Genomic DNA, 21,168 nt, shown 5'->3' on the forward strand with positions numbered 1-21,168 from the left:
CATCCTCCTCTTCCTCCTCCTCTTCCTCCTCCTCTCCCTGTGTGCCTTGGTAACAGGCTCTGCGCAGTCACATACTTTTGTGGGTAGTTGCTGTATGCCTTATTGGAAACTCAAATGACAAAACTTCTAAATTGTACGGTTGTCTTTTGGGGTTTGTTTTTTGGTTTTGGTGTTGTTTGTTTGTTTTTTTTAATGACAATGCATTAATTCAGGATTAGGAAGAAAAGTAGGGAGCGGTGATTAAAAAATTTACAGTCAATATAAGTCACTAGGCTTTGCTGCATTTTCAAAAGTCAGATTCTTGTCTTCTGTTGAACGATAGTAACTCTGCAGCCAAGGGGCTAACAAACATCACACCTCCCGCTTTATTTATCTTTCCCTCCTGCAGCAACTGCTGGTGTTGAGCAGCATTTATCCTTGAACTATTTCTTATGCAAACAAACTACCTCCTGCTGAGGAAAGTAGCTTCATTGCCTGGTGCAATTAGTGAAAGCTGCCCAGCAACGCGAGGATGCGGGATGAGACCCTCCTACCCTGGCTGGTGGGGCAGCGTCGTGGACGTTGTCTGGGCAGCAAGTGGTGTTTCATGGCCACTCAGTATGGCGTGTCCTGGTGGCCAGTCCCCTCTGTCAGCTCCCTGCCCTACCGCACACAGAGGTATTTGTTTTTAAAAGAGATGTTTGATTTTTTAATATTTTTTTTTCCCCTGCTCACCCCCTGCCCTGAGAGCCAATTATAACTCTTCTTTCTAATTTCCCATCTTTCTAATTAAATCCTTGGTGTATTAAATAAGAAACCTCAAGTGGAGATGTTTAAATTCTGTTTAAGCCAAGCAAGTACACACAAGAATTACCCTTAGAGCCATGATTTAAATGTCTAGCTTCAGTAAGATGAACTCCTAACTTAATCTACCCTGGCCTCATTTAATAGAGTTAAGAGATCAGTCTTTGCAAGCTTAATTCTCAGCTTTCTTTCATACGAAAAATCAATATGGAGCAAAATGCACCTGTAGGTAAAATTAATCCTGTGGAACATGCCTGGAGCAAGGCCCAGCAGAGGAGGAGCTGGTGCTGGCTTTCTGAGGAACGGGACATGCAGAATTAATTTCTCCCACTGTATTTTGCCACGTGCAGCCATCATTCCAAGTGGCTGCTCCACGCGTAACTGTGTGCTGCACAACCCGAGCATGTTTCTCTGAAAGGCAGGGACCCACAGACGAAGAGGCTAATTTGGTTGCTAGTCATTGTCCTCCAGGAGCAGCACGCAGCGCCCTGCAAGGAGCGCGAGGAGTCCCAGGGCAGCAGGGGCTGCCCGCAGTAGGACAGCCCTGCACGCCGCAGCCGGAACGTCGTTTTGCAGCATTGGCTCAGGATGAACAGGGAAAGTTTGTTGTGAGTCGCCACCTCCTTCCCCATTTGTCTCCAAGATCCAGTGACCTAGTTCCACTCTGCTGAGCTGCAGACACCAGATCTGGTTGCACAGCCTGTTGGTAGGCATGCAGTAATTTATAAACATAATGGAAAGCGAGGGCGCAGCTACTGAAGGTATGGGGAATGCAAATGCTCAGGAAGAGTTGACGACACTTCCAGCCATGCTTGGATTGGACTAGTGGGTGAAAATCGTGCTCCAGATTTTATTCCTTGCTGCGGGTGTTAACGGTGAATAAAATCTAATTGGATTAAAAGCTGCACAGGTACACCAGGTGCGTATCAGAAAGGACATTAGCTGCTTTTGCAAAATGAGATCAAACTTCTTTTACCTATATAACGAGTCAGTCTTTTCATGCTCCCTCTCCTTATATTCCACATTTTCTTCCAGAATTTTTTTTTCAGCTAGAATTTTGCGCATGCCTAAAATGCTAAATCATACAGAAAGTGTACTCACAGCCTGTTGTGCTTGTGAAAAAGTACCATTTTCAAGTGATACAGTGCAACATGTCCATCTTGCTGGTGGGAAGGTGGAAGCTGCCATAACAGGGCTAGGATAGGAATGCCATTGCAAGAGCCCTTTACGCTGAAGAGCCTGGCAGGGGTGACGTGCCAGATGCCCAGTGTGGAGCAGTGCTTGGCAGTGTGCATTGTAATTACAGCCTTGGTTGCCAAATCCTCTGTCAACTCTTGCACGGTGTTAATGGCAGTTCTCAAGAGCGAGGCATCAGAGCAAACACCGCATGCAATTAACATGAGCTTTAGAAACCCATTCTGTATGTGAAGCCAAGAATTTATTGTTAGTCTAATTAAGGTCCTAGCAGTCTAATCAAAGTAGTATTATTGGTCCCAGTGCTGATAATACTTATAGGCAAATTATCCGAGTACTACAGCTCATTCTCAGTAATGATACAGTTCAAATTGTCGCACACGCACTTCCGATATCTCCTTTCTCAGGTGTTGGTGTCATCCTTCCGTGCACCCCTGAATCCTGAAGTTGGTGTCACAAATGTTCTGCAGGGAGACAGAGCAAGTCGTGTGTGTTTTCAGGGGATGGGAGTTCTTAGTGGAAAGTCGTCTGTGTCTCAAGATCTCTGAAGGGAGGAGTATTATGTTGATGGCAGGAGTTTCTTCCTCCTCTGGGTTCGCTTTTGGTCATGTTTGTTAATGGTTTGTTTGTTAATGTTGTCTGCATCTCAGCTGTATTTGCTTGCCCACTCCTCACTCGTTTGCAGTTCCACCTGATATCCACATTTGCGATATCTGGTACATATTACGTGTTGGATGCTTGCTCTTTGCGCTCCCTAAACCCAATTTTACTCAGCTCCCAAGGTTGCAGTCTCCTAGTGACGAGTAGCTGACCATTGGTGAGTTGTGATTTTTAGCCCTGGCACCTCTGGCGCGCTCCTGTGCATACGGTGTCAAGGCTTCTGCTGTCATCTTGCGATAGCACTTCTGGGGATCCTTGATACAAACCCGTTTGTTTTTTTCAGGAGCCATTGAACTGTGGTTTCTTGATAATCCAAATAATGCTTTATTACTGCAACCTAATCACACCTATATCCTTGATCTAGGGTCATTAGTAATCACTCTAAAAGACTACTAAGAGTTCTTCCATTAGCGCACACACACAGAGAGCTCTGGTAGCTACTTAAATAATTTTCTTCAAGTTGAAAAACAGCACCACAGGTGTGTTATCAGAATTTCTTTACAACAACAGAGTCTCCTGTGTTGCACCTCAGACGTTAGGAGTGCCAGGACCAAGGAGGCAGATCTCAGAAGCCCAAAGTGCAATGCACTGTCTGCTCCCAAGTGCTGCCACAATTTTGGCTCTGCTGCTATCAAAAGTTGAATTGCTACCTGCCCTCATGAACCAAATCTGGGGGAAATTAAAATCCCTTCTCCTGGGCATCACCTGAATAACACGCATGGGAGAACGCAGAGCGCCTGCTTGGGAGTTGCTTTAAAACAGAGCCCTTCTGACTGATGGCCAGGATGTGAAAAGCACCAATGTTTGTGAGGTGCTTCTCAACAGATAAGCACACGAATGCCCCTAGACAGTCTGCCGAAGAGTTTTGAGTTAGTTGAATGCCATGTCTCCTTAAGGGAAGAATTAAATTCTGCTAAATGCTGTTTTCCAGCCATTCAGGCTCATAGTGGCATTCAGAAGAACCCCAAAAAGATACGCCTCTGTGGAACAGCCACTGTATTTTGCATTCTTTACAAGTGTGGGAAGACCTGTAATAGGGTAGCTGCAGCATGAATGCCAAATGAGAAATCCCGCTCACAAACATGACAGTCTAGATGCAGCCAGCCGTAAGGAAATGTCTTGCTGGAAAACGGCGTTAGAAAGAAAGTCTGGGGTAGAGCTAGCCAAGATCTTGCTCTGCTCACTTACGTGTGACAACCTGATTTCATCAGTGTTGAGCTGCTAGAAAATAATACCGTGCAGTAACAAATTTTCAATTGTGGCTAATAGTCACACTTGGTATCTCCTGGCATCTCTACCCAAACACTTGCAAGGGCTTTTGCAGATATTGGTGATAATACTGTGGTTCTTGGGAGCAAGAGTCACAAACATAGACCTGGCCACTCTTTGAAGTGTACTATGGAGCAGAGGTGGTTCTCTAGAGTTTTGCATTGCCATTCTAATGATGGAGGAAAGCCTATCATGGAGAATTAATGTAGCTCCCCCAATCTATTTGCATTCACAATTATCTGGGTTTTTTAACAATAATGACACATTTTAGGCAACGAAAAACCATTTTGGCTCTTGGCATCTGTATGTGATATTCTTCATCAAACTTTAAATACTAGATTTATTTTTTTTTTCCTCCTGGAGCAAAGAACACCTTGAAGTTTTTGAAGTATTATTACTTAAGATAATTTATAAGTGGCTATGAAGATAAATAATGGGTCTTACTTTCCAAGAACAGCTGAAAGTTCATATTTTATATTGCTTCTTTGACCTTGTGGAGAGGCATACATATTCAGATCAGTTTTGGAGTGTTTGTATGTAGGCATTAGAGATGCTAAGCAACCTCAAGTCATGACTGTGTGATCTAATGAGAGAAATCATTTTTAGGACAAACTAAGTCAAGAATTAACTAGTATAACTGTTGTGGTTTTTAAAGTCAACAGTCAGTGCCTTTTTAGGATCTACTTATAAAGCATTGTCTGGACAGATGCCAGGCTTCTTTTGCTGCAGGAATCAGAACAGCTCTGGCTAGTCTAAGCTAGCTTTTCACTCTCAGAAGCTTTTAAACCATCTGCAAAAAAGTCTTTAGTGTGGGAACCTACTGTCAAGACAGTTTGACTGTCTTGGTCAAACAGGTGTGTATGTGGAGACAGATGTGCAAGACAAGTAAAAGAGGAATTCATGAAGTCATTGTCTTTTTGGGCCAAAGGAAGTCTGAGATTTTCTCCCTCAGAGAACTAAAATTCTAAATAGCATAAGAAACGTACTACTGGTATTTTTAATCATACTGATGATGTTGCTTATGCTTAAGTGTTTTGCTGGATGAAGGCCTAGAAGCCAAATCTAATGCGTATTGATGTCCATGACAAGGCGCTGGGGGCTTAACTGGGACCAGAAGAGAGCCCAGGAGCAGCAGAACACCCAGGCCCAGCTCCCAGAGCTCTTCACAGGGGAGTGGAGGGATGTGTGCCTGCCCCGTGCACCGCTTGTATCTCTGCGGAAGCTGCAGAGTGGATTCTGAGAAGAAAATCTGGATGCTTCCTCCTCTGCTGTGGGAACCTGCGGGTTGCACGGCCTCTTGGCCACAGCCTTCCCTGCGGGCAGAGCGAGTTTCCCACTGCAGTCCAGGGGTGGATGTGCCGGAGCACACCTTCCTGCTGTTGCTGCCGGGTGGGCTGTGCCTTGAGCAGGATGCGATACGGTGGGCAGCTCAGCGTCTGGTTGGGCAGGCTGGCAGGACCTGCCTCCATTCGAAGTCCTTCGCGCAGTCCATCAGCTGCCAGCACAAAACCCTCTCTGAAGCATTGCTGTTTCAGTGGTAAAACAGATATTGAAAAAATAAAATAACGTTTCATAGCATCTTTTTTCATGGTGTGAAAGGAAGAAGTAATAGGTGAGCCCATTGCCTTTAGGGAATTGAGGTTTAAGCCTAAATTCTGTATTTTCTGCTATGGGTGAAAGAGCTTCCTGGTTTTTGAAGCTGCGGCATCAGCTTGCTCACAGCTGCCATTTAGATCTGTTTGTAAAGCTGTGGATCCCCACAGTTGCACCGTAAGCCAGAAGGCTTTTTTTTTCCTTTGGTGGAGCTTTCTCTGATGTGATTATTGAAGGACATGGAGCTACTGGAGCAAGTCCAGAGGAGGGCCACAAAGATGATCTGAGGGCTGGAACACCTCTGCTATGAAGACAGGCTGAGAGAGCTGGGGCTGTTCAGCCTGGAGAAGAGAAGGCTCTGGGGTGATCTTATAGCAGCTTTCCAGTACCTAAAGGGGGCCTACAGGAAAGCTGGAGAGGGACTTTTTACAAGGGGCAATGGATTTAAACTGAAAGAGGGCAGATTTAGATTGGATATAAGGAAGAAATTTTTCACTCTGAGGGTGATGAGGGACTGGAACAGACTGCCTAGAGAAGTTGTGGATGCCCCATGCCTGGAAGTGTTCAAAGCCAGGTTGGATGAGGCTTTGAGCAAGTTGGTGTAGTGGAGGGTGTCCCTGCCTATGGCAGGGGGGTTGGAACTAGATGATCTTTGAGGTCTCTTTCAACTCAAACCATTCTATGATTATATAGCATGTTTTGTCTTTTGTGTTTCTTATCATAAATATATATTTGAGCACTGCCTTTGCTCTTGAGAGTCAGAAGGGAATAATATTTTCCATGTATTATTTACTTTTACACAGTTAGCAAAAGAATATTTACATATATGCTTTTAACTCTGCTAATGAAACTATCATAATGTCAAATAAAATGTCACTGTGACCATGGCTCATTAGCATTACAAATTTAGTTGAAGAGATAAATGGCCAGATCCTTCAGGGTGTAAGTCAGTCCAGCTCCAGGCATTTGTGCTCACAAGATTTGCAAGGTCTAAGGATGGGTCTTGAAAAATACTGCATTAATGAAATGCAAATCATATTTCAGTTGTTAAAGGAACCTGCTATCTCAGGCGTCTCAGGCAACAAAACTGTAAAACTGCTCCAGTTGGGATACAAAAAGCAAATAAGTAGTTACGGTCTCTGCTGATGTAGGGGAGTGAAACACATCAGACCATGTAAAGCTTAATATTCCATGAATGGCGTGGTCCAAAGCCCATGGAGAGTCAGTGGCAAGACTGTTGGTACATGATCCAAAGGTGATTAGTCAGAAATTAAGGATTCTAGGCCTATTCTTTACCCAGTAATAACTGCAGTCAGTTGATCATGGCTGGTTTATAACACAGGAGCTAATGATGTGCAATAAAAATCAACCTCTCATAGACACAGAAAATGTTTTTGCTAGTGACACAATGTAAATGCAAACAGATTATTAAAAATAGATCACAATTAACATATTATTCTAATGAGGTTTAATTCTGTTTGTGTAATTTGAAGAAAAACTGATGCAAGTCATATCATCTTTGATGACAGCTTAAAGACAAATTTAAACAAAGCAGCTGAATTTCCATATGAGCTTTAATTGACAATTGAACTGAAATAGTCAAACTTTACTAATTTCCAGAGTGAGGTAATGAAGGAGTTTGTCTAAGAAATTTAATAAGGATGAATGGGCACAGTTCAATACACTGATACTGTCTCATAAATTTTTGTTCCATGACAAGTACAAAGTTATACACATCTAAACTATCATTTAAGTTGTTGAAAGCGTTTCCTATGAAATTATGCAGTCTCAGTGATTGCTACTGAATGACTGAATAAACAATTTTTGAAAGTGCCTCTTTAAAAAGCAGTAATTGTCTATTTTAAAGAAAGAGAAATCAATAAAAAAGCATTAAGAATACTACAATATCAAAGGATGTATACTGATATGTGACTTCTGTGTAAATTTTTAACGGCCTATATGTTCAACTGCATCCTACGAATGACAAATAAGCCTTTTAAAATAAAATTAAGAAGGTATTAAATCCAAACATCGCCACATCTTTTCCTAAAAGGATCTTCTTTGAATATAAAACTGGTAAAGTCAACTAACCACTCATTAGATGAGGCCAGAGAGAGTTCTTCTTGATTAAGCTGTGAAATGTGGTGGCCCATCAAGTAACCTCTTCCCTGAGTCCCAGTACAAAGCAAATATTAATTGCTGTTTCTCTCCAATGTCTACAGGAGTGTTTGCATAGTAGACTGAGAATTAGCTGAAAGTTAAGCAGAAGACAAACACCTAGTGACAGAATTTTATGTATATTATTGTATCAGAAAAATTCTGAAGACAGGTGTGCGGTCCCCAGTACACTTAATAAAAGAAAGAGACTGTGTTTGCTGGGTTTCAGGGCTGAACATTTACCTTTCAAGCATATTAACAGGGAATTTAGCAACTAAGAAATCACAATGATGATGAGTGCTCACGTGAATGCATCTGTGGGCTTTGAAAGTGACAGCTGGAGCACGGGTGGTTTCTCACCAAGAAGCACTTTTAAACTCAGGCTCCATCTAAGCCAAGTTATCCCAAACCATCTCCATTAAGTAAAGGGTCAGTGTCTCAATACAAGAGCAGTCTGCTGGACCATATTGACACATCCAAGTATGTTGCATGTAAGACAGGGACCAATGCTAGAGCTCCTGAGGACTAAGCGTGTAGTTGCACTGCTACAGTTGAGTTGAGCCCAGCACCTGAGAATAGCAGGCCAGATGGAAACTGCCTTTACCTGCACTGCTGAGCAAAGTTATGTCCAGTTTGCTGGCCCTGAGGCAGAGCTCCACTTTATCTGGACTATGTGTGCTTGGTGCTGTGTTTGGTTTGCTGGGCCCAGTGTAATGCCCAGTGACTCTAAGCTGTAATTTTTAGCTTTTGTGTATCTTTATCAGTTCAAAGTGTCATAATACTGGAAGAACAGTGCTGTAGACAAGCAGAAGCAGATTTGTATATGTGTGTATATGCACTGGGTTTAGCATGAGGACATAGAGGTCTTCAAAGATCTAAACCTACCGGATAAAATGGAGAGCAGGTTCTCATGCAGTCTTATCCATACTCCCTTCTGGGAGTGATCCCCAAAATGTGCTAGGATCCAAACTGCCAGTGCATGGTATGAGAAACCTAATTGGCATGCACCAAAACCAGACCAGTACAAATGCTCAAGTTTGTTTTCTGGGGCTATTTTAATCAATAGTATGGACACAGCTGTTATTGCTAACTTCCATCACTCATCAGCACATGGTTGTTTTTCTGCATCCAATGGATTTTTTTTATACCTGCACCTATGCCATAATGGCTATAGTACTATGCTTGAGGTGTTATGCTTCTGAATATACTGAAGACATTTCCTCTTCCTCCTACAGGTATGGTCAGGTTGTGTGATATTATTTATATATGCAAAATGTTCTATGTATAGTGAGTAACTCATTTTTTCTCTAACACTCAAATTAACTAAGCCAATAGGCTTGCAAAATTTTGCTGACTGGAGTCAGGTCACCATGCAAAACCTGTTCACACTTTTACTCGATCTTGGACAGAGAGGACACAAGGAAAATCCTTTCTACTACCCTCTATTTTCAGTAAGAAAAAACTAGAGTTAATTTTTCTGATCATCTCATAACCTCAGAAAAATAGTTTGTTGTCATTCAGTTTGCGGAGACTAATTTATTCAAATCAGCTTCCCAAACCCAGATATTATGCACAATGCTTTTTTTTTTTCCTGAACTAATCATGTATTTTAATTAGTAAGCAATGTTTTCCAGCATAGAAATTACAGAGTCTGCGCAGCTTAGCTTCTTGTGCATTCAGTAACTTGTCCTTTATCAAAGAGTCAGTCCTCTTGTGTCTTATTGGCAGTACATGATGTGCATTGATTGTGGACAGTGATCTATTTAATTAGCTTATTCATGTGTCTGTGTAAAAAAAAGCTACAGGTACCAAAACCAAGAGATAACAAAAAGAGCTGAGAGCATCTTCAGTTACAGTATTCTCTTTATCAAGCTCTGAATTTAAATCATCTGCTCTGGAAAACAGATTATGAGTTCATTTAACTGGAAATTAACACAGTGAAAGCTTGCTGCTTATAAATGGTGTTTAGCTCTTCAGGTTTTTTTTTATTCATTCCACCCCTTACATCCGTAGTATGCCCAGTATTGGAGAGCCCAGGGTTTTATTTTAGTAAAACTAGTGCAAATTGAGCAATTATCATATTATTCCAAATTCAGACTGACATTTCTAAGATGCAGACAAACTGGAGCCTATAATGAACACAAAAATACTGTCAAAATCAAAACGACAGCATTTTATACCAATTTTTTACACAATAAAGGTTTGATCCTTCTTATATATAACGCATGTTAACTACTGAAAATGTAAGCTAATAAACAGACCTTAAGTGTTTTGTAACTTAATGGATAGAATGATAAAATTCAAGTACTTGTGTAGGATAAGATATAATTTGAGGGGGCACGAATACAGACAAATGTAAAGTCATGACAAAGATCTCACAAACCAAAAGATGCATTGAAACTGGCATCATAATTCACATTTTTTGAACAGTCTCATGGTTGGAATCAATGGCAGTGTAAAGTAAAATAACTTTTTTAGCAAAGCTACACTGAAGACTGTCAAGTTCTCAGCTGAAACCAAAAGTTGGAACAGTATATAATGTGCTAGCTGAAGGCCTGATAGAAACATTTTGGTAGAGCAGAGAATTATTTCATAGCAAAATGTCAGCAATTGCTTCAATTCTTTAATTTTCTTCTTCCTTACTAAATCTATAAATAAAATCTAGCTTTATTTTTGGGACGAGGGAAGGGGGAGGAATAAGTAAGGGAAAAGTATTTATAGAGCAAATAATAAGAAAGGAAGAAATATTTACCTTAAGAGAACAGATGAATTAGCCGCACATCCTTCCTCCTTTTCTGGAAAAGATAAAGCCAGGAGCAATGGTGTTGGGAAACATAACAGGTTAAGTTCTGTTATATCATCGATGACGTGGAAAAATGACTATGGAATGCTTATTTATGGAATGTTTTCCAGCTCAGAAATCACAGTCTGCGTATCTTAGCCTTTTGTCCATTTAGTAACTTGTCCTTTACCAAAGAGTCAGTCTTCTCATGTTTTACTGGGAGTACATGATGTGCGTTGATTGTAGACTGTGATCTGTTTAATTAGGTTGCTCATATGTCTGTGTAAAAAAGCCCCCAACCACCAAAAATAAAAGAGATAATAATAAATAATAAAAAAAACAAACCTGATGACTCTTCTTTATTTTTCTGGTATTGTTTACCAAAGAACTTGTCAGCATCCATTCAACTTGAACATTAACATATGGATTGAAGCTGAACAGTAAGGACATACCTTCTCCTACCTCTGTTAGGAGAGCAGGGAAGTCTTTGCTTGAGAATGCCAAGAAATCTGAAAATACAAATGAATTGAAAGAAATACAGATTCTTGGAAACAGACTCATTAGTGACTTCTGAAGTTGACTCAGACTCTAGCCAAGGAAGCCCATGAATCACAGTCCATTTAAACTGGGTGGATATAAGTTTCCCTGTTTCCCTCAGTTCTCTTAGTTGACAGGTAATTACTTTGAATAAATTAAGATGAATAAAAATTAAGCAAACCCATTAACTTTGGGTCCAGCACATTCCTGATCAGTTGTCTTTCATATTTTTAACTACAGAATCCTCTTCACCTGCAGATGAGTTTAGAAAACTCACTGAGTTCTGATGCTGACGTCACTTTCTCGATCCTTGCGATGAACAACTGGTATAATTTCAGCCTGATGCTATGCCAGGAGGAGTGGAACATCACTGATTTTCTCTTCCTCACACAACAGAGCTCCAAGTTCCACCTGGGATCCATTATAAACATCACTGCAAACCTCACTTCAACCAGTGACCTTCTGAACTACTTACAGTTTTACCTGGAGAGCATCAAAGACACAACATCTACCATGGTGATGTTTGGCTGTGACATGGAAAAAACGCGGAGGATTTTTGAAATAACCACCCAGTTTGGTGTGATGCCTCCAGAACTTCACTGGATTATTGGGGATTCACAAAACGTGGAAGAACTGAGAACAGAAGGTTTGCCGCTCGGTCTCATTGCTCATGGGAAGACAACACAGTCAGTCTTCGAGCATTACGTGCAGGATGCAATGGAGCTGGTAGCAAGAGCTGTAGCAGCAGCCACCATGATTCAACCTGAACTAGCTCTTATTCCAAGTACAATGAATTGCATGGACACAGATGAAAGGAATATCACTTCAGGGCAGTATTTGTCAAAGTAAGTTTTTCCTTTTTTTCTTTTGTGTAGATAATATTTGTGGTATACAAGAAAAAAAAAGTTCCTCCCCCTCCCCACCATTCTCAGTGGCTTTGCTATCATGCTGTTAACCCTCCCTCATACACACATTTGTTTCAGTATTTTCACATATTTTCACATGTTTTCAGTATTTGTTTCAGTATTTCCTCCTGCTTCATTACTTCTGGGCAAATGACGGGGCTTAGACTTAGCCACAGAGGGAGATCAAGGCAGTTCTAGAAGAAGATACTGTTCCAGAGAAGTAGAGATCACATAATAAACATAGTCTAGGTTACAGTCTATGCTCCGAAAGTATCTTGTATTTATGTTTATGCATACAAGAGGGAGGAGTCAGAGCTAGTGTCAAATTCTCTGAGGTTTTGAAATCGCTAAGAGAATACAAAACACGATAAGAATATTTGCGCTACCAAAGCAATCCGCGTAAAAGCAGATATGTAGCCCTTGCTAGTATGCTTCCATGGAAAAGAAACAAAAGAGGAGCACCTTGACCACCTCAGAGGCCACTGCTGCTGATGAGAGCACTCAAAACTACAAGGTGCTCGCTCTGCTGCTTGGTGCGGGAGGCTCCTCTTTCAGCTTCTGTTAAAGCTGTTCCTGTAGACCATGGCACGTCACTATACTGAAGCTGTGCCCAAAACTGCTTGAGGACTCATGTCTAGAAATATTCTAGTGTTTAACATATGAGAGGAAAAATTGTGTGGTTCTTTTTGAAAACAAACGAAAAGGTCCTTGCTAAGTATGTGAATTCATCACCTGGTTTACATCCAGTGACTGTTGCCTCTATCCCCCCTGTTACACCTGGTTTTCAGCCTACAGATTTTGTTTGATGGAGTTAGGATGTAAGTTCTTGAAGCTTTTTGTATGTCTGCAACTTTTTTTAGATGGTATCTGAGATATGGCTTCACAATAATGTGGTAACGGCACTGCTCAAAACACAAACATCTGAGACCCTAACAGTTCCTTAGTCAGCACTCATCCATAATTTAGAGGTCAAAAAAAAACCTATTTCCAGAGAATGAAACAAGGCTTGGAAATAAATACTGCACTGGCTGCAAGATCCCCACTGACTTGTGGTATTGATTTTGTCTCATTATTCTGAGTATTTTAACTGGATCATACCTAAGTCTCTGAAAAGTAAAAACTCAGCAAGAGGCTTCTTAAAGCAACAAATATTTGAGGACAGTAGTTTTATGAACAAACTTTTTGAGGGTTAAGGAAGGGACAAAGAAAAAGGAAAGTAAACTTAAAACAGTTTTCCCACAAAATATTTCTTCATCATTGCTTTATACAGAAAGCTGTTAGCGCTCTTACGAACAGTGACTGATGTAACTTTTACTATATTTTGAGAGACAATATGCAATTTCGTATTTATGAAATTCCTTGTCCCTTCATTTCAGTAAAGATATGGTGGGAAAAAAAAAGGATTATATGCTTAGCCCTTTTTTCCCTAGGCATCTGCTTGTGGACCCTCTTAAAGAGAAAATAACAGGTTAGATAAACCCTTTTCCTGAATCATTGCAGCTGTTTTATAGTGTATAAGAGAGACAAGATACCTGCTGGCCAGTACTGATGCATTTGTTAGCAGCATAACTATTAACTGAGTGGTACCAATAATTTCTCAGGTGTGAAGCACCAGTGAGTGGCTTAACTGTGACCAACCTTGTCCTTTGCATGAGTGCTTTTAGGCAACTGGTACGCCTCCAAAAAGGAAAATTTTATCTGGTGCTTAATTAAGTGTTTACTAATGCGGGTGTTTTTCTGTCTGAATGGACCCATCTGTCTTGATATGTAGCCTTGGAGCTGCGGTAGGCGGAGATGGAGAAGGCACAGTGGCACAGAGCTTCGCCTCCTTTAACTGCAGTGTGTCATTAAACAGCAGTCCCAGAAGCTGCTACAGCTGACACCGGAGCTTTCATCGCCAACACTGCCCTCGTTGGCCGTGCAGACATTTAAATGCCACCCAAGAGCAGAATAGCGATTGTAAACAGGACCAAGATCTGGCCCATCTTGGGCCAGTATACTTTTATCTATATGGATAGGGGTATGGCTATAGATGTACAAACTGCTGAAGATTACACTGTTGTAAGTCTCTGTCCTTCAATCCACAAACAGATCCGTTCCCTGATCTGTTCATACCTCATCGTGGGAGCACCCTTGTTGATGGAACAAGGCACTAAAATTTCAAAGCCTCATCTTGTCTTATAGATTTAGTCTTACAGCTTTAACTAGTCTTACAGCTTTCACTCTGCTTTTTGGGTAATTTCAGCAGCCTGAAATTTTCTTTTCCATTCTAGTTCTTGCTTCCAGTAAACTTTCCAAGAAAGATGTCGAATGACCGAGCCATCAAGCCTGAAAGAAAATTAAATAATTTAATTAAATTATTCTGAAAGGTACTACAAAGATATCGCTGCTGGAGTATGATAGTACTGCTAGAGCTCTAATAAGCAGTTCTCGCAACAAAGCACATGAAAAACAAATAAAGCTGGAATGAGCAAATTACACACTTTGGACTCATTGGTCTAACTGAAGTGACACTAATAAAGCTTTGATACAGCTAGCACAGCCTATCAGCATGATCATCAGCTCACACATATTGATATGACATCAAGGAAATTCATGCAGCTGTCAGACTTGAGGATCTGACCTTTCACATTCTGAAATTTGTACATATCTTTTTTCCATACAAATCTGTTGGTAGTCCTACTGAAAAGATATTGCTCAGATATTGCCAGAGTGTATGTGCAGTACTAAGCACTTGTAATTCCCAAAGATTGACACTAGAGATTGCTGGTTTAAATAATGTAATCAGATCCTCTTACCTATTTCCTAAAGTTACCAAGTAAGGGAGTTTTTCCATAGAGTCCCTGGCATGAGTTTCTCTAGTGCTGCATACAGAGTGTGCAAATTATTAGCAGCCATAGCCTTTCACGTATAAAACAAAGTGTTGTTACAATGTATGATCTACCACATGGTTCCCCTCATTTATTTTGATTAATGTCTTGACACTACCAAAAAACAGAATATGCAAATCAGTTCCAAAAGTAAGCCATTAACTTGATAAGGTAGTGAAGTCATACATTTCAATGCTACTAAATCTCTCAGGTAACCACTTCTAACACAATTCAACCACAGGACAGGTACAGAGGGCTCGATTCACCCTCATGGGCACACTTATTTCTGCAGTGAAAGTCAAAGAATACATTGCATAAATTCCACTGTTCTCATTCTACCTGCAGAAAATAAATCTAATGCATTATTCCATAGCTTCATCTATTCCCAGAGCACCTGGTCTGCAGCATTCTGATATCCAAGTTGTGCTGTAGTAGCAACGTGGAGTCAAATTCATCAGAACTTTGCTATCTTATTCCATCTGAGGACTTGTCCCCCTCAATTTTGGCATTTTGTGAGCTATTAACACTGTTTTGCACACTTAAACAATTCTTTCAAAATTTTATGTACAGACCCACCTATACATGCAATGGTTTTACTGTCGTTTTCTTAGTGATGCCTTCAGTATATAAGCCCAGCAAGGCTTGTAAGGAAGAAGTTGCACAATTTTTTACAAAGACTGAGGAGGAGAGATAAAAAACAGATAAGTTTATGGGCACATAAACCTTTCTTTAGTGTTTAAGATTGCCTTGCCCTATAAACTTTGTCTTGACAATGTTTACATACACAAACATGCAAGTACACCATCAAATATGAAACACAGGGTAGGAGGAAAGGGCTAGTCAAACAGTGACAGACACCACTGATTAATGAAGATATGGTATCATTTAGCTAACACTAGACTAAGTGTTAAAGGATTTTAAAAATTAGAACCACATTTATGCATCTGTCTCATTATGAACACCTGTGTGCATTTTTTGGCATAATTTTCAGGCCCAAGTTAACACATGTACAATTGCTTTTGACAGTATTGGCTGTATCAAAATGGACTGCATAAGAAGAATTTTGAAGCCATCTCAGAGAAGGCTCTCACACACACCACACACAGCCACAGTCAAAACTATATTATTTAGTTTCATAAATTTACCCTTTATGAGGAGAAAACCTGATATGTTCTTGAGACGTTTTAACTGCTGAAACTCCCTCAAAAATCATCATCATTCATCAAAACAAAGGGTAGAGACTGGGCAGAAGCATGCATGCACACATACTTTCTATGGATTTGTCCTTTTCAAATGAATTTAAGGTTATTTTATTAACACTACTTAAAGTTTATGTCTTGCTTATTGAGGCTGGAATGACAGCTATAGCCTTTATACTTCTTTGAATACTTGCTTTCATCCAATTCCCAGAACTAATGTGAGGTGTTGTATTCTACTATCACAGCGAAATAGACTGTCTTCTGAATGCGTCTTATGGAAAGATAGTGCCTGGCTTACCTCACACTGTATTAGCAGCCATTTAACTCCGTTGTTTTTTAATGGAATTGCCATACTAAGATTTACACAGTCTTAGTAGGCTCCCTCTACAGCCCCTGCAAAACGCATAGCAGCTTTCGTATTAACAGAGTGCAGTTCAGCTGTCATGGTGTTTACACTAAGAAGGATTTTCTCCCTACAACACATTCCCTGCTCAGTTTCCTGCTCCTTTATCCATGTCATTTTAGCCTCTTTGATCATGACTTACCAGAAGCTGAATTCAACATACAGGGAGGACAACCACTAGCAAACATTGCCACCCAATACAAAGGAAATACTTAACTTTGTTCTGAATATCTGGGATAGTAAAAGCCAAAATATCTCAATGCAAAATCTGCAGTGCAAAACTGGCACACTTCATAAGATCTGCTACAATGTCAAAATTGTAGTTCTAAGAACACTACTTTTTCAGATATTTTAAGGAACTTTTTTTTTTTCTCTCAATAAGAATTAAAACTGTCTGTCCATGGGCAACCATCTTTCACTGAGTCCATTTCTTCATTCTCAAGTGGCTAACAGTGATTTATCAATGCCAAATCTGCATGTTTGAATCCAGATTGGTTCACTTCAGAGTGCTTGAAAGCTGTTGACAGCAATCAGTATCCTCTCTTATGTAAGCTAGATCTTACTGAGATTATAGGATTTTTCTTGGAAGAACATTCATACATAATTTCCATTCTTCCATTTTCATACATATTTTTATCTAGGAAACTGACTACAGATCTGGTGAGTTCAGCTTAGAACTAACCTATGTTTCATTAATTTATGAGGCAAAGGTAACTGAAAAAAATTATGTTCTCTCACTCATTTTTTCTAATAAGTAAAAAGATTATCTTTCCTGAAGAGTTTTCATTTACATTAGGTAAGATATGTAGGAGAACATTCCCAAGTACTTCAGTCATAAATTAAGTGGCTTGTTCATTGTGCCATAGGACAGCTATTAATCATCCAGATGTTCAACAACATCCCAAATCTATTCTCTTAAACGTAAATTTGTAGTGTCTGCATATGCTTTAGCACAATGACTTCAGCTGACTGCTTCTGACTACTCTGCTTTCTCCCTCCAACAGGTTTTTAGCCAACACAACTTTTGATGGTCTCAGTGGCCACATTAAGGTGAAAGACTCCTCCATCGTCAGCTCAGAAAACAACTTCTTCATCTGGAATCTGCAGCACGACCCTGTCGGGAACCCAATGTGGACTCGTCTGGGGAGCTGGCAAGAAGGAAAGATAATCATGGACTATGGGATATGGCCAGAACAGGCCCAGAGACATAAAAATCACATGCAGCACCCCACCCGGCTGCATCTCAGAGTGGTAACTCTCATTGAGCATCCATTTGTCTTTACAAGAGATGTAGATGATGAAGGTCTTTGCCCAGCAGGGCAGCTGTGCCTGGATCCTTTGACCAATGATTCAGCCGTGCTGGATAACCTGTTTGAAACCCTTCAAGGAGGGAATGACACCGTTCCCATTGAGCTGAAGAAATGCTGTTATGGCTACTGCATTGACCTGCTGGAGAAGCTAGCTGAGGATATGAATTTTGATTTTGACTTGTACATTGTTGGTGATGGAAAATATGGAGCCTGGAAGAATGGCCACTGGACAGGGCTGGTGGGAGACCTTCTTGCTGGCACAGCTCACATGGCAGTGACGTCATTTAGCATTAACACTGCCCGCAGCCAAGTGATTGATTTCACCAGCCCTTTCTTTTCAACTAGCTTGGGCATCTTGGTGAGGACCAGAGACACAGCAGCTCCTATTGGAGCCTTTATGTGGCCACTTCATTGGACTATGTGGCTGGGGATATTTGTTGCTCTGCACATCACAGCTATATTCCTCACCTTGTATGAGTGGAAAAGTCCTTTTGGGATGACCCCCAAGGGAAGGAATAGGAACAAAGTCTTCTCTTTCTCCTCTGCCCTGAATGTCTGCTATGCAATCTTGTTTGGAAGAACAGCTGCCATCAAACCTCCCAAGTGCTGGACTGGAAGGTTTTTAATGAATCTCTGGGCTATTTTCTGTCTGTTTTGTTTGTCCACATACACAGCCAACCTAGCTGCCGTCATGGTAGGAGAGAAGATCTATGAAGAGCTTTCTGGAATACACGACCCAAAGGTAAAGCATGTCTGTTGTTATTAACTCAGCCTTCTCTTCTTCCAGTCAAAATCCACTGCTGCATGATTGATGGTTTCTAATAAAATCAGAAAGCAATCTGTGTGCAAAACAGCAGTTGCACTACAATTAGTTACCACCTAACAGCAGCTCAGTAGGAAAGTTCAGTGAGAGAGGATCTTTAAACATCCACAGAAGTGTTTGGGAGATTTTAAAGATTGTGAGTGAGGAGGAAGGTGAAGGATTTTGGTGTTGCCCACTGCAGAGAAGAAAAGTGGCTTCTACATGCAGATTAAGGGTTTGGTTTCAGTTCTGAAGTCCCTTTGGGCTGTAGTTATTTTGATCTATCGGTTGATTTGGGTCATCCTGAGATGTAATCAAAACAACCACGCAGCATGAACACAAAATAACCGATGTTCTAGGTGGGATTTTGCTAGTATTTCACAGGCCATAATGGTGCTTACAAAGGTGTTACTGGCAAAATTCCCCACGAATGCTAAATCGAATGGAGCAGAACTAAAATATTTCAAAAAATCCTACCTTCTGCATAAAAACAGTGGAATTTACTTTACAAGTAGTCAGATATTTGACTTGCAATGTTGTTTCTGCTGAGGAACTGTCATGGGAAGAGATTAATTATGTTGCAGATAACCCATCTGCAAATAGCTCAGACTTCCTGATACTTTTGGGTGAGGCAAGGAGAAATGTAGAAGTGGGACTGCTTCCACCCACTCTCTCCCTCACTCCCAAGGGGGAATGAAAGGAACTTCAGTGGGAATTTGAGTCCAGTCATTTTATAAGACTATTCTGATTTTAATTGCCACTAAGTAATGATCATGAAAACATGTGTGCAGAATGGTTTGTAGAGAGAATATCTGGCTGCAGGTGACACAAGAGCAGGCATCCTCTTCATCTTGCAGTCAGTGTAGGCGATAGGGTGGCAACAGCAAATTTCCCATGCTTGTTTGGCACTTTCTCCAGTGAAGGTGTGACTGTATTGTCCACAGTTTTATACTTACGACCTAACTGCTGGTACATAGCTTCGAAACCATCCATTGTTGATTTGTCTCAAGTGGCTGAATTGATACAGCATTGTGCCACTGTTTAAGAACTCCAGAAGTGAACATTCATTTTGCTTTCATAAATTGTGTAAATAAAGGTCACATATGTCCCTCCAGACATCAAAGGCTAAGCTCCATCTGTTGTGTTAGTAAAACTTTGCATTCAGACTAATGACCATACAGTTTTGACTTTGTAAGTACGACTTCTGACTCACTTCCTCCAAGTTTGTCTAGATTATTTCTACCAAAAATACTTAAACAAAGAACAATACTTTTTATGATTGGCCTGAGGCACTCTAAAATTGATTTATGATTTAAAGCAAATCGCTGCTGATAATCTGCCCTTCCCCTCCCAGAAAAAAATATCATAAATACCGCATCATTAACTTCATCAATTTAAGCCAGAAAAGTCCAGGAATCATGTATTTTTCATTCAAAGCATTCCGAATAAGCAAATGAGAGCTTTTGGCTGGATTTCCTCAACTCCAGGAATATCTCCTTTACAGTCACTGTTGTGTGAGCTGTAATGTTGGCTTGAAAATTAGCTTAGTCCTGTAGTCTTTGCATGGGCATCAGCTAATCCATCAAATCAAATCATGTCAGATTACATCCTATTTTCTTCCATCATTATTGTGACCACACATGGAGTTCCTAAGACAAGTGTTGGGAAATTTCTGCAATTGCAAGAAAATGAAATTATTCTAAAGCTGCACTGTAAAGTTTGGCTGTTGAGTTACAAAACTGAACACAGATTATTGAAGCATATCAGGTGCTGCAAACACAGGTCTTAGTCCAGAACAGAAACATCAATGACTCATGTTTAGTAACCTCAGTGATCCCATTAAATCAGTGGCATTACTCCTTCTGTGACAAGGTGACCAGCTTAGTGGATGAGAGAAAGGCCATGGATGTTGTCTACCTCGACTTTAGAAAAGCATTTGACACTGTTTCTCATAGCATTCTCCAGGAGAAACTGGCTGCTCATGGCTTGGATGGGCTGGGTAAAAAAATGTCTGGGTGGCCGGGCCCAAAGAGTTGTGAATGGAGGTAAATCCAGTTGGTGTCGATCACAAGTGGCACTCCTCAAGGCTCAGTATTGGGGCCAGTTCTGTTTAATATCTTTGTCAATGATCTGGATGAGGGGATTGAGTGCATCCTCAGTAAGTTTGCAGATGACACCAAGGTGGGTGGGAGTGTTGATCTACTTGAGAGTAGAAAGACTCTACAGAGGGATCTGGGCAGGCTGGATCGATGGGCTGAGGCCAATTTTATGAGGTTCAACAAGGCTAAGTGTGAGGTCCTGCACTTGGGTCACAACAACCCCATGCAACACTACAGCCTTGAGGAAGAGTGGCTGGAGAGCTGCTGGGTGGAAAAGGACCTAGGAGTGTTGATCAATAGCTGTCTGAATGCAAGCCAGCAGTGTGCCCAGGTGGCCAAGAAGGCCAATAGCATCCTGGCTTGTATCAGAAATAGTGTGACCAGGACTAGGGAAGTGACTGTCCCCCTGTACTCGGCGCTGGTGAGGCCCACTTTGAATACTGTGTTCAGTTTTGGGCCCCTCACTACAAGAAAGACATTGAGGTGCTGGAGCGTGTCCGAAGAAAGGACAACAAAGTTGGTGAAGGGTCTAGAGCACAAGTCTTATGAGGAGCAGCTGAGGGAACAGAGATTGTTTAATCTGGAGAAAAGGAGGCTGAGGGGAG

General features: G+C 40.9%; 1 protein-coding gene across 1 annotated transcript in view; it reads left to right on the forward strand.

Annotated features, from left to right (window-relative positions):
• The window catches only part of GRIN3A (glutamate ionotropic receptor NMDA type subunit 3A), a 76,411-nt gene that overhangs the window by 20,259 nt on the left and 34,984 nt on the right, over positions 1-21,168 (forward strand). Inside the window, exons 2-3 of the mRNA XM_086629243.1 lie at positions 11,216-11,820; positions 17,357-18,404. Of these exons, the coding sequence (XP_086485369.1) occupies positions 11,216-11,820; positions 17,357-18,404 (1,653 nt within the window). The remainder of the gene's footprint in view (positions 1-11,215; positions 11,821-17,356; positions 18,405-21,168) is intronic.

This window comes from Tauraco erythrolophus, chromosome Z (genome assembly GCF_009769465.1).
Source record: "Tauraco erythrolophus isolate bTauEry1 chromosome Z, bTauEry1.pri, whole genome shotgun sequence".
Classification (NCBI taxonomy): domain Eukaryota; kingdom Metazoa; phylum Chordata; class Aves; order Musophagiformes; family Musophagidae; genus Tauraco; species Tauraco erythrolophus.